Source organism: Cucurbita maxima, unplaced genomic scaffold (genome assembly GCF_002738345.1).
Source record: "Cucurbita maxima cultivar Rimu unplaced genomic scaffold, Cmax_1.0 Cma_Scf00016, whole genome shotgun sequence".
Lineage (NCBI taxonomy): Eukaryota > Viridiplantae > Streptophyta > Magnoliopsida > Cucurbitales > Cucurbitaceae > Cucurbita > Cucurbita maxima.
In genome coordinates, this window is record NW_019272032.1 from 300100 (window position 1) to 311512 (window position 11413).

The following is an 11413-nucleotide window of genomic DNA, read 5'->3' on the forward strand; positions in this document are numbered from 1 at the left end:
AAAAAAAAAAAAAAAAAAAAAAAAGAGTTCTAAGGGAACAATTTTTTAAAGAAAACAACCTAGGGTGTTAAAATATTCCATTAATGTATTGAAAAAAAGTCTATAAAGCAACAACCATACAAACATTAAACCAACAAAATTCTTACCTCCCAAGTGAGTATCTCCGTTTGTGGCAAGAACCTCAAAAACACCATTGTCAATAGTCAAGATACTGACATCAAAAGTACCACCACCAAGATCAAATACAAGAATGTTCTTTTCACCGCCTTTCTTGTCCAAACCATACGCAATGGCGGCCGCAGTGGGCTCGTTGATGATCCTAGCAACGTTGAGGCCAGCAATAATACCGGCATCCTTGGTTGCTTGCCTTTGGGCATCGTTGAAGTAAGCTACACATAAAATAACAGAACACTGTAAGCAAACAAGAAACAAACAAATATCGAGAAACTCAGGAATGATAAGCATTATATTTCTTTACTAACCTGGAACAGTGACGACGGCGTCCTTAATCTTCTTGCCAAGGAATGCTTCGGCTGTTTCTTTCATCTTTGTGAGAATCATAGCACTGATTTCCTCAGGGCTGAAAACCTTAGTCTCACCATCCTTGATCTTTACTTGAATGTAAGGCTTTCCATCCTTATTCACAATCTTGTAGGGAAAAAGCTTGATATCTTTCTGAACTTCCTTATCATCAAACCTGTTTTAAAAACAGAAAATTTTCATAAGAAAACTTTTAAGTCATTGATTCTAAATCAGTGAAAGTTGTCCCAAGTCTCAAGAAATAGCTGCATACTTTCTACCAATAAGTCTCTTGACATCAAAGACTGTCCTTTCAGGGTTGACAGCTGCTTGATTCTTCGCAGCCTCACCGATCAATCTTTCACTATCAGTGAAAGCGACCCAAGAAGGGGTGATACGGTTTCCTTGGTCATTCGCTATAATTTCTACATGACCGTTCTTGTAGACTCCAACACAAGAATAAGTAGTTCCCAAATCGATCCCAATGACAGTCCCCAACTTAGTCGCTTCCTCTTTCGCGATGGAAATTGCGGACAGGCATCCTGAAATTTCAGCCAGGTTAATAACAATAGACCCATGCATTCGTCCAAAACGATAAAACTAAATGCGTTCCAAATATTGTCTTCAACTCAGACTAAAAAATTCCAAATCAATGATTCAAGGAACCTCGCTTATACATTCCACAGATGAAAAAAAAAAAAAGTATCAATTCTAAAACATGTACTTCGAAGTTTTAACGGGTGAACCTATTAAGAGGAGCTAATGCCCAACATTCCGAGTCTTCATTATCCTGACATTACGTCTACATGCAAGACATAGGAAAAACACTGCAACAAATTTTAACACAAGAATTCATACGAATATCACTCTAGATCACCTTGAATCCGACATCCATCACCTACAAAACATTTTCGAGATCTACAGAGCAACCGTCTCCGTTTAAAATCAACAAATGTCAAGAAAACACTCCCGATCTGTCACAACAACTCCATAACAAACACCAGCCATTGCAGTCCAGCAAAAAACCAACCATGCTTAAGACTTCCAAATTACAATCTCATAAAACAGCACACAGATCTAAACACCTTTACCAACTAAAGAAACAAGAATAAGCCAGATCTAAGGCATCGGAAGGAGAAAACATTACCGAAGAAAACGATTGCCAGTACGATCAGAGACCCTTGAGCTCTCCAGGAGCCAGCCATGGCGCTAGTGCCGCCGAAAAACTATCTCTGGAAGTTGAGAGAGTTGAAAGGAGAATGACGAAAATGAAGAAAAATGCTTTGGGGTTCGTTCTTGGATTTAGAAATTTTCGGAAAACTAATAGCGCGAGGTGAGGTCTTATATAGTGAGATCAATGAAATTTCAGGTTGCCACGACCCTTCATTTTGCGTAGAACCGTGTCATTCATGATGACGTGGACCAATCAAACTTCGTGTAACGTGATTGCAACCAATAATATTGCGTTGAGTGTTGGGATGATCCTGGCCGTTGATTTGGTTTTTGATTATACGTGGCGGTGTTTCATTGGATCAGATACGTAATGATACCCGTTCTCTCTCTCTCTCACTCTTTTTTATTTTTATTTTTTCCTTTTTCTTTAATTTCGATGTTTGTGAAGAGGCTTCTACATAGTTCCTTAAATTAAATTGTTTGGGATTAAAACAGAAACGAGAAAAAAGCTTACATTTCGAATTTTAAATTTAATGAAATTGAAGTTTGAAATTTCAAATTTTAATTCTAATGTCAAAAAAAAATAATGTTCATAATTAGCTAGTTAAAAATATTAAATAAATAAATAAATGAAACTAAAGCTCCAAGTTATAAATGATTAACCACAAATTTTTTAAAATTAACTACATAAATATATTGATTTTATCGTTTATTTAAGTTAAATATTTCATTTGATTAAAGTAAAGTTTAACATGAAAATTAACTAAAATCAAGTTCATAGGTAAAATGGACTGTTTAATTGAATATTTTATCTTATTTTTATTATTTTTAAGATTTGATTAGGATTTGATTAGTAGTATATCGATTTCGTTTTTAAGATTTGGTTAGTAGCATATTTGAAATATTTGGTTTGTAGAATATTTTCTAATTCTCTTGTTTTTAGGATTAAGTCTTGTAATCTGTATTCTATTTAAAATGAATATTCTCTTGTTTTTAGGATTAAGTCTTGTAATCTATATTCTATTTAAAATGAAAATTAATGAAAATCTAATTATTAATCCTACTACTATTTCTTACACGTTTCCACAGGATACTTTTTTAATTTCATTGCTATTTCTTTAATTTCATTGTTATTTCTCATTCTTAACATACTATCAAAACTTCCAGAGCATCATTCTTGACATTCAAACATTAAAAAAGATGGTATCAAAACATAATTCTTAACATTCAAACATTAAAAAAAAATAATCGTTGATCGACCCATTCTTTCAAATCATATTTTTAATATTCTTTTCATGAAGTAAAAAGGCAACTTCTCGAATATGCCATCAACTAAAAATATTAGAGATTTAAATGTTTCCACCCTTAAGTAAGCTAGAGAAAGTTCAACTCGGTTAAGTTCGGTATATTTGGTCTAACTTTTGTCAAAATGATTTGAGCAAACCAAAGGCCCAAAACAGAACTCAAGAGATCCCTTGATCAATGGGAACGCCAGAAGATGGCAAAATATACGAAAGAATCTATCAAAATAAGCATAGCTCGATTGTGCAATACTTCAAAAAGAGAATAGAAAAGAACCACTAATCATCTGTGGTGTCTTCTTCTGGTTTTACAAAGAACTCAATGAAAGCAATTCTACTGAGTTGCTGATAACCAGCAGAATCTATATGTGGGTGTGAAGTGGAGGGTCTTGCCACAGAAACCAGGTGCTGAACTTTTAGCATTCCTCCTCTCCCAATTGTCAACTTGCTTCCCCTATTTTCTCTGATCACACTGCTCGGTATGTTCGAAGTTGTCGCTCGTAGAAATTTGTATTTGTACCTGCACATATCGAAGCACAAAACAAAGCAGAAAAATTTCTCACATGTTAAGTATGAGCTAAGATTAGAATGTTTTAACTTTTGTGGAGGAAGCATGTTACCTGTAGGATACCGGACGATCGCAATGGAACGAGATCAAAAGATCAGTGTTTGCATAGTACATGAAATCTACCTGTACAGGAAATAAGAATAGGTTGTATTGGTATTATTACGAAGTTACAAGGAGTTCATATTTCAGCTTGTTCATGACAAACCATGCCTGCAAGTCTCCATGACCTTCTCCTTTGAAGGTGACAGAAGGGGGAGATGGTTCTAGAGATATCTGGACGCTTGATCCAGGCCATTCAAGATCATCAATAGCTTCCTTCAGAGCTGCAGACTAGCATTAAAACTACATGCTTCAAGTCGAGTCGATTGATATTAACCACAGATAATATTTGACCTCCAACTATTTGTGTAATTTTTATATGATGATCTGTAATAAATTATTCAGATTCGCATGCCTCATCCCTTCATATTGTTGTTTCCTTCCAAGTATTTTCAGATTTGAATCTTCTAGCAGCTGTGTCAGATATCATCTTTTGGTGCACATAAAAGGTTTCGAAGTTGCAATATGAACTAATACCTTGACAGTGAAACTGAGTGGGCTACTTCCTGCAGGTTCAAAATTGTAATCCCATGAAATCGTTTCTGGGATTCTGGTTCGGATCTCCGCATAAATACATGCATCTAATGAATCAACTGACCTGATAATAAACCCCGGATGAAATGACCAACGTTATTAGAGTCGTTGAATGGAAAACAAACATACAAATGAACTGTATTTTCTCTCTCAGATCTGCATAAAATTTGAAGTGCATCCTTCCGTCGTGGAAGAACGAACTAAATGGAATTTCTAATTAGTTAATTAATATGGTTTCTCCAGTTCCCAAGTATGACTTTATAAAACATGAAGACACCAACACGTTCTTCAGGATAGAATACAAAGAAATTTGAAAAAAAAAACATCTACAAGGGCCATAAATTTTATCATAAAACGGTTCAACAAGTTGATAGAATATCAAATTTTAGCAGAGGCCCGTGAAGTTTAGATGCTCAGTTTCATTGCTCAATATGAAGTCATAGTCTAAAAACCAGAAACAAATCCAGTTCTTCTTCTTCTTTAGGTGCAGTCAAATTAAATTAACATCAAAATAGTTGAAAACTTAATGTACTTGATTTTTTCTGCCAATAAAAAGCCAAACATAGAGTCTAACAATAGATTCAAAACGTAATTCAACAGAGAGGAAAGTATATACTTGAGAAGAAGTTGCATGTCAGGTCCCGGGTATTTGATTTCAACGATGCTTAAACGTCCAGGAACAGAAAATGTATTCAAGCTATCAACAAAAATGCCTAAGCTCACTCCAAACCTTGGGCGAGCTTGTGCACTGTATTCATAACGAATGAAAACCTGTAGCGTAAAGAAGAGCAGCAGAATTTCAGCAACTCCGAAAACGGAAAGGAAGATGGAAGCATAAGAAACAATTTCCTTCTTCGAACATTAACTTTTCAAATAATGTACATTTCAAGTAATTATTCTTTATTTTGAACTTCACCTGCCACTTAATAACGCAAAACAAGCACAATATTTCTTTTCGCATCCAAATTACGGAATTAACACCAACAATCGATAAATAGGAGATTCAAATCATAAACTCAAAGTTCAAAACCTCACGCTGCAGATACACTTTCGCCTGAAGACAGCCTGATTCTTCAACGATCAAAACGATGCCATGCTCTGACAGTTCGATTACGGCATCCTGAGTGATAAACAAGTAAATCAATAACCTAACAAACAAATAAGGACATCAATCCAGACAAACAGAGAGAGAATCTGAAAAGTTCTTCGGAAAATGAACAGAAAAGGAGAACTGTAACTGAAAGTGGAAGAAAAATGGGAAAAACCTGATGGCGTTTCCATCGAACGGCAGTGAATGCATCCACCAGACCTTGGACGTTGTCAAGTTGACAAACCAGATCGGGCGCCTCCGCATCCACCGCCGATGAGCTCATGGTTTCAGCTTTCCCGCCAAATTGCCGGTGAATTTTTCTCCCTCCGTTTTCTTCTTCTTTTTTGAATGCGTTCTCAGTCAACACTCACCGGCTTTCGCCACCACCGCTTACTGCTCAGTGAAATGGAGCGAAGGCAAATTGACGCTACAAGAAAACAACGATGTTTTCCACTAAATTAATTTTCACCTTTCTTAGATAAATACAATGGTAAGATACTATAATTTCTGTAATTTAATTTTTTCATAAATTATCAACCACTGATTATGAAGCGGATCATACAACAAGATAATAAATAAATAAATAAATAAATAAGACGAGATATCCTTACAGAAGCGACGAGGGAAGGAAATGATGATACTAGATTTTGTTGGGCTGGGCTCATACTTGGAGCCCACGTTTAAAAGCCCATTGGAGCCATAATTCCTCTTTTTATTATTATGAACTTTCAACATTAATTTTATTATTGTTATTATTTTAGTATAATAAATGTGGATGTGAGATTATTTAACTTTGAGAATATAAGCAAATACATTTATGGGTTGCATCTAAAGATCATATCTTTAAAATTATTATGAAAATTGAGAATATTTCGCGTTTGTAACTTATATAATAATGCATTGTGACTTATTAATATTTGAGTTTTGAGTTTTATGATATTTTAGTTACTAATGTATTATATACGGTGGATTTATGATTTTTTAAAAGTAATCATTACAAAAAAATTATATCAAGAACGTTAAGACTAACTAATTTAACCATGAAGGTTCCGATAATCGCGATCATCAACCTGAAGTTCCAAATCGGAGTGGCTAACAATCATGTTCCATAAGACCAAAGAAAAACCCTTTATTTTCGAAAGTGATTGACCATTTGGTTAGGAGGGCCCATATCCATCCAACTTTTGCCCATATTTGCACCACCCTGTGTTTGGAAAAATAACCTAAAGTGGAAAGCACCCAAAAAATAACTTAAAAACAACCACCACTTTCCACAACCCGAAAGTTCATTAACCCATTCAAAAAATATATCATTACACAACCTAATGTTTTTGAATTGATGTTGATACCATCGATCGACATAAAGAAGCGTGGTTGACAATAGTTCATATTCATGACCGTATTAACTAACATAAGCTAGGGTTTAAGGTTTAGGGTTCAGGAATAGAGAGTCGTCGTCATGACAAGGTGATAGGACAAAGATAACTTCGTCTGTTATATCATTCTTTTCATTTAATAAACACAAAATTAAAATATTTCCCAATTGAAGAAATAGCGAAAGACATCGAAATACGAACGTCACTGGCAAGCATCAAACCAAATGAAGGAACGTGGGGCTTATACATCAAATCAAATCAAATTGAAATTTGAATGACCTAAAGAAACATACAACCAAATAATCAATCCAATATCTGCCCGAAGCATCCAACTAAATTTTGAAAAAAAGATAAAATTTGCTAGGGCTACTAATTTTCAATAATATTCTTAAATTAAAAAATCCAATAAATACCATTTATAATTAACTGAATAAAAACTTTAATATCAGATTTTTTTTTTGGATTTCAAATCATATACTTAATTTTTCTAATTTGACAATTTATTTTCTTAAAAGAAATTTAATGTCAATTTTTTTTTTTTTTTTTATAATTTCTTGAAGGAATAATAAAAAAAAAAAATACAGTTCAGATAAGATTCAATGAATTGTTCCTTGTTTAGTGGTGTGTTGTCAATCAGAACTGCAGAACTGGGAGCATCAAAAGAAACGTCGTATTAATTGGGAATAAATGTAATATATAATAACATATAAACACAATATCCCACCACCTTGTGAAAAAGATTAAATACATCTCCAGGCTGTCTTCCGAATATTTTTTTAATTACTTTTTTATTTTAATTTATTAAATTACTATTTGAATTCAATCATATGATAAATTGAAATAGGATTTAACAATTTAAAGTCATTTTTAAAATTAACATTATTACGAATTTTATTTTGAATATCCTTAATAATGTAGTCAAAATTTAATTAAAAAAGTTACCGTAGATTGAACGAGAATTTAAATATTTGATCCCTTAATTGAAAATACATACTAATTTACTATTTTTCTTTTACCTCTTCCTACCATCATCTTAGTTGATCTAGTAAACTCGGAACATAATTACAAATAATTATTTGGGAAAAAAAATGTATTTTCGTTTTATGAATCATTGCTTTGATTACGCTGTAATTTTAGTGGGAAAAATACTATTTTTTTACCCAAATAATCAAATTAAAAAAAAAAAAAAGGAAAAAAGTAGGAAATTAATTCATTGCACTTAGAAACACAGTGCCACGTGTCAATATATCGTTGGAAACATGATAATAATAATAAGATAATAACACTACTAAAATGTCAAAACGCACCCGTTTAATGCCACATTCAGGAGTTAGTACAACTCCATGACCGCTTCACTCGGTATTTGTGATCTACCCTCTGCATTTCTTATTTTATATTAAATAAATAAATTTTATATGTATATATATGAGAGAGAGAGATTCACCTTTCAAGTTTTATTTTCAATCTTACACTTTTTTTTTTTTTAATTTAATTTAATTATAGAAGACCAGAACTTATTTTATAATTTTGATTCCATTAAATTAAATTCTAAGTTAATTAATCATTTAAAGCAATTATATTGATTTTTCTAATTTTGTTAAATGCATTTGTTTGAATTGAGACAATAAATACATATTATACGTCAAAATGGAGTCAATAATTTTATTAGAATCTGAATAATGAAATTGAAATTAAAATGGAGAGTATAAATTTGACATTTAACGTTGACTAAATGAGTAATAAATTCAAATGTGAGAGAGAGAAGGCAGAATAGGTGGGGGTTTGACTATATTTAACAAGTTACCATGTTCAAGGCAAGTTTGGGATAAGGTGGACTTAAATTCAGTGGGAATCTGCTGCATGCACAACCGCCATCTGTTCCCTCCAGTTTCCCTCCTCCTCCTTTCTCACCATTTCGCTACATCATTAAGGGATATGTTCGTGACGTGTTGGTTTTAGTACCATCAAAATGTACAAATTATGACATTTTATGTGTCATCTATGGACCGACCAATGTTTATTTCATTCATTATCTACCACATCAACCCCGATATTTAATTTAGGATCATACTTTCTCATCTTAAATACTTTTTATTATGATCTAAACCACCGTACTTAATCCCGTCAGATATTGTATGCTTTAATCTATTATGTGTTGTCATCCATCATTAGTGGAACGGTTCAAGCCCACCATTAATCAATATTATCATTTTTGGACTTTTCCTTTCAAACATCTCTTCCGCTTTTTAAAATGCATATTTGTTAGGAAGAGGTTTGTTCTCCTCTCCGACTGATGTGGGATCTCACAGACCACCCTCTTTGAGATCTAGCGTTCTTGCTGACACTCATTTCCTTCTCTTATTGATGTCAGACCTCCCAATCCACCTTCTTTGAACCTCAACATCCTTGCTGGCACACCGTCTCGTGTCCTCCCCGATCGGGGCTCAATCTCCTCGCTGGCACATCATACAATGTCTTGCCTCGTATACCAATTGTAACGACCCAAACTCCCCACTAGATATTGTTCTATTTGAGCTTTTTTTCAAGGTTTTTAAAATGTGTCTGCTAGGGATAGATTTCCACATTCTTATAAAGAATGTGTTTCGTTCTCCTCCCAACCGATGTGGGATTTCACACCCTTAACAATCTAACTCCTTTGGTGCATACATCCTCGCTGGCACACAGAGTCTAGTGACTGACTCTGGTACCATTTGTAACCACTTCAAGTCTAATAGTAGATATTATTCATTTTGACCTATTGCAAGTTATGATTTTAAAATGCATGTCTGAACGTTTCATCCCCCATCAACCTACTTGGAGGAATCTCACAATAGTTTTTGAAGGTAGTGCCATCTCTCTCCCCATCTCTCTCTTTCTTGATTCCCTTCCCATTCATTTCATGTCTTGCAAGTCACCAACGCATTTCACTCCCTTCTATATATATACTAATACAACGCTCTCGTTTCCACTCCCACGCACAACACTTCGTCTTATTTTCTCTTTCCTTCGCCATGGTTTCTCCAGATGCCATTCGCACCGTTCTTGGAATCTTTGGTGGGTTTCTTTAAAAACATCTTTTCCTCTACTTCCCTCTCCATTTCTCGATTCATCAACTAATTTCTTGCTTCTTTTTTTGCAGGAAATGTCATCTCCCTGTTCTTGTTCCTCTCCCCAGTGTAAGTTCTAGCCAACCCACAATTTTTTTCTTTTAATTCTATGTTATATGACTAATAATCTCTTGCATGCCGCTCCCTCGCTCATTAAAGGAAAAATAATAATAATAATAATAATAAATAAATAAATAAATAAATCCAACCGATAGAGACAAAAATCAGCATTAAATTTCTCTTGAATTTGATGTTTGTAGGCCGACCTTTATCCAAATATGGAAGAAGGGATCGGTGGAGCAGTACTCGCCGATGCCGTATCTAGCCACGTTAGTAAACTGCATGATGTGGACGCTGTACGGCCTGCCTATGGTGCACCCGGGAAGCCTACTCGTCGTGACAATCAACGGCTCCGGTACTGTCATCGAGCTTGTCTACGTAATCATCTTCTTGGTTTACTCCGACGGCAAGAAGAAGCGGGTGAAAGTGCTTCTGGCGTTGCTAGTTGAGGTCATCTTCGTGGCGGTTTTGACCCTTCTGGTCCTCACCTTGGCTCATTCCTTCCACCGCCGTTCCGCCATTGTCGGCACCGTTTGTATTGTCTTTAACATCATGATGTATGCGTCGCCACTCACTGTCATGGTCAGTAAAAATATATTGATTTATTTATTATGGAGATTAAAATATGTTGTGTTATCCACGTAGTCTGATGACGTGGCCTCACGAGTTTTGAATTGTGTGATTCAGAAACTGGTAATTAAGACAAAAAGCGTGGAATATATGCCGTTTTTTCTCTCCTTTGCATCGTTAGCCAACGGCGTCGTTTGGACTGCTTATGCTTGTATCCGTTTCGATCCGTTCATCATGGTAAACAAAAATCCGCCGTTGATTCTGTTATTGACGTTAAAAACTGCATTAACGGCGTTTTTTTTTATTTTTTTATTTTCAGATTCCAAACGGCCTCGGGACATTGTCGGCATTTGTTCAGCTCATTCTCTATGCCACCTTCTATAAATCCACTCAGCGCCAAATCGCCGAGAGAAAAGGCCAAATCCATCTCTCTGAAGTCGTCGTTAACTGCAGCTACCCACCGGACAAAACCGCCGGTGGCGTGGCGGCCACTTCTCCTGTTTCAGACACGACGGCGCCACCCCACAAGACTTGACCGGCGGTGGGCGGCGAGATGGATGAGTTGGATGCGTGAAAGTAAAAACCAATTCATATTCAAAAAGAACTTTTTTGTTCATGATTTTGGGAATTATATGGTTTTAATCATAATAATAATAATAATAATGGTTTTATTTGGGTTTTTTTTTTCTTCTTTTCTGGAAGGGCATTTAGGACATTTGTTCCACCTTTTTTTTTTTTGGTCTTTTTGTTTTCTGAAGAAAAAAGAAAGGAAACAAAAAGGCGCTTTTTATTTAGATTTTCGTGCTCTTGCAATATATTAGATATTTGGAAATTTGAAGTGTTCATAAGTTAGGTATGGAATTGTATTGTGGCTTCTTAGTATTCTCAAGAAATTTGAAAATGTAATTATTATTATTATTATTATTATTTTGTGAAAAGTGGTAAACTTTTTCCATGGGAGGGCTTTTTTTTTTTTTTTTTTTTTTTTTTTTTTTTTTTTTTTTTTTTTTTTTTTT

General features: G+C 34.6%; 3 protein-coding genes across 5 annotated transcripts in view; 1 reads left to right on the forward strand and 2 right to left on the reverse strand.

Moving 5' to 3' along the window:
- LOC111490860 (luminal-binding protein) overlaps nt 1-1834 on the reverse strand; it is a 4721-nt gene extending 2887 nt beyond the window's left edge. Inside the window, exons 1-4 of the mRNA XM_023139490.1 lie at nt 1667-1834; nt 794-1061; nt 483-697; nt 147-389 (exon numbers count right to left, since the gene is read on the reverse strand). Coding sequence (XP_022995258.1) covers nt 147-389; nt 483-697; nt 794-1061; nt 1667-1724 — 784 coding nt within the window. The 5' untranslated portion in view covers nt 1725-1834. The remainder of the gene's footprint in view (nt 1-146; nt 390-482; nt 698-793; nt 1062-1666) is intronic.
- Nucleotides 1835-3140: 1306 nt separating this feature from the next.
- Nucleotides 3141-5733, reverse strand: LOC111491589. 3 transcript variants are annotated; one of them, XM_023140554.1, is made up of 7 exons: nt 5460-5733; nt 5225-5314; nt 4811-4965; nt 4138-4258; nt 3772-3891; nt 3614-3684; nt 3145-3513 (listed from the first exon to the last, which is right to left on the reverse strand). In XM_023140554.1, exons 1-7 carry the CDS (start codon nt 5565-5567, stop codon nt 3273-3275), a joined length of 906 nt encoding a protein of 301 aa, XP_022996322.1. In that variant the 5' UTR covers nt 5568-5733; the 3' UTR covers nt 3145-3272. The 3 variants fall into 3 exon arrangements, with proteins under 3 accessions (XP_022996323.1, XP_022996322.1, XP_022996324.1); XM_023140555.1 differs by lacking the exon at nt 3772-3891 and having other exon boundaries at nt 3141-3513; XM_023140556.1 differs by lacking the exon at nt 5460-5733 and having other exon boundaries at nt 5230-5318.
- Nucleotides 5734-9610: 3877 nt separating this feature from the next.
- On the forward strand, nt 9611-11078 carry LOC111491204 (bidirectional sugar transporter SWEET4-like). Its single transcript, XM_023140000.1, has 5 exons — nt 9611-9714; nt 9800-9836; nt 10028-10409; nt 10515-10634; nt 10717-11078. Exons 1-5 carry the CDS (start codon nt 9672-9674, stop codon nt 10930-10932), a joined length of 798 nt encoding a protein of 265 aa, XP_022995768.1. The 5' UTR covers nt 9611-9671; the 3' UTR covers nt 10933-11078.
- The last annotated feature ends 335 nt before the right edge of the window (nt 11079-11413 follow it).

What these genes read in the sequence shown, in the direction of transcription:
- LOC111491589 (XM_023140554.1), bottom strand. Translation starts at nt 5,567, where the DNA reads ATGAGCTCATCGGCGGTGGATGCGGAGGCGCCCGATCTGGTTTGTCAA. An exon ending in GACATGCAACTTCTTCTCAA is followed by an intron (nt 4,259 to 4,810) that starts GTATATACTTTC and finishes GTTTATTATCAG; the next exon opens with GTCAGTTGATTCATTAGATG. An exon ending in AAGGTCATGGAGACTTGCAG is followed by an intron (nt 3,685 to 3,771) that starts GCATGGTTTGTC and finishes TTTCCTGTACAG; the next exon opens with GTAGATTTCATGTACTATGC.
- LOC111491204 (XM_023140000.1), top strand. Translation starts at nt 9,672, where the DNA reads ATGGTTTCTCCAGATGCCATTCGCACCGTTCTTGGAATCTTTG. An exon ending in CACCGTTCTTGGAATCTTTG is followed by an intron (nt 9,715 to 9,799) that starts GTGGGTTTCTTT and finishes CTTTTTTTGCAG; the next exon opens with GAAATGTCATCTCCCTGTTC. An exon ending in CGTCGCCACTCACTGTCATG is followed by an intron (nt 10,410 to 10,514) that starts GTCAGTAAAAAT and finishes TGTGTGATTCAG; the next exon opens with AAACTGGTAATTAAGACAAA.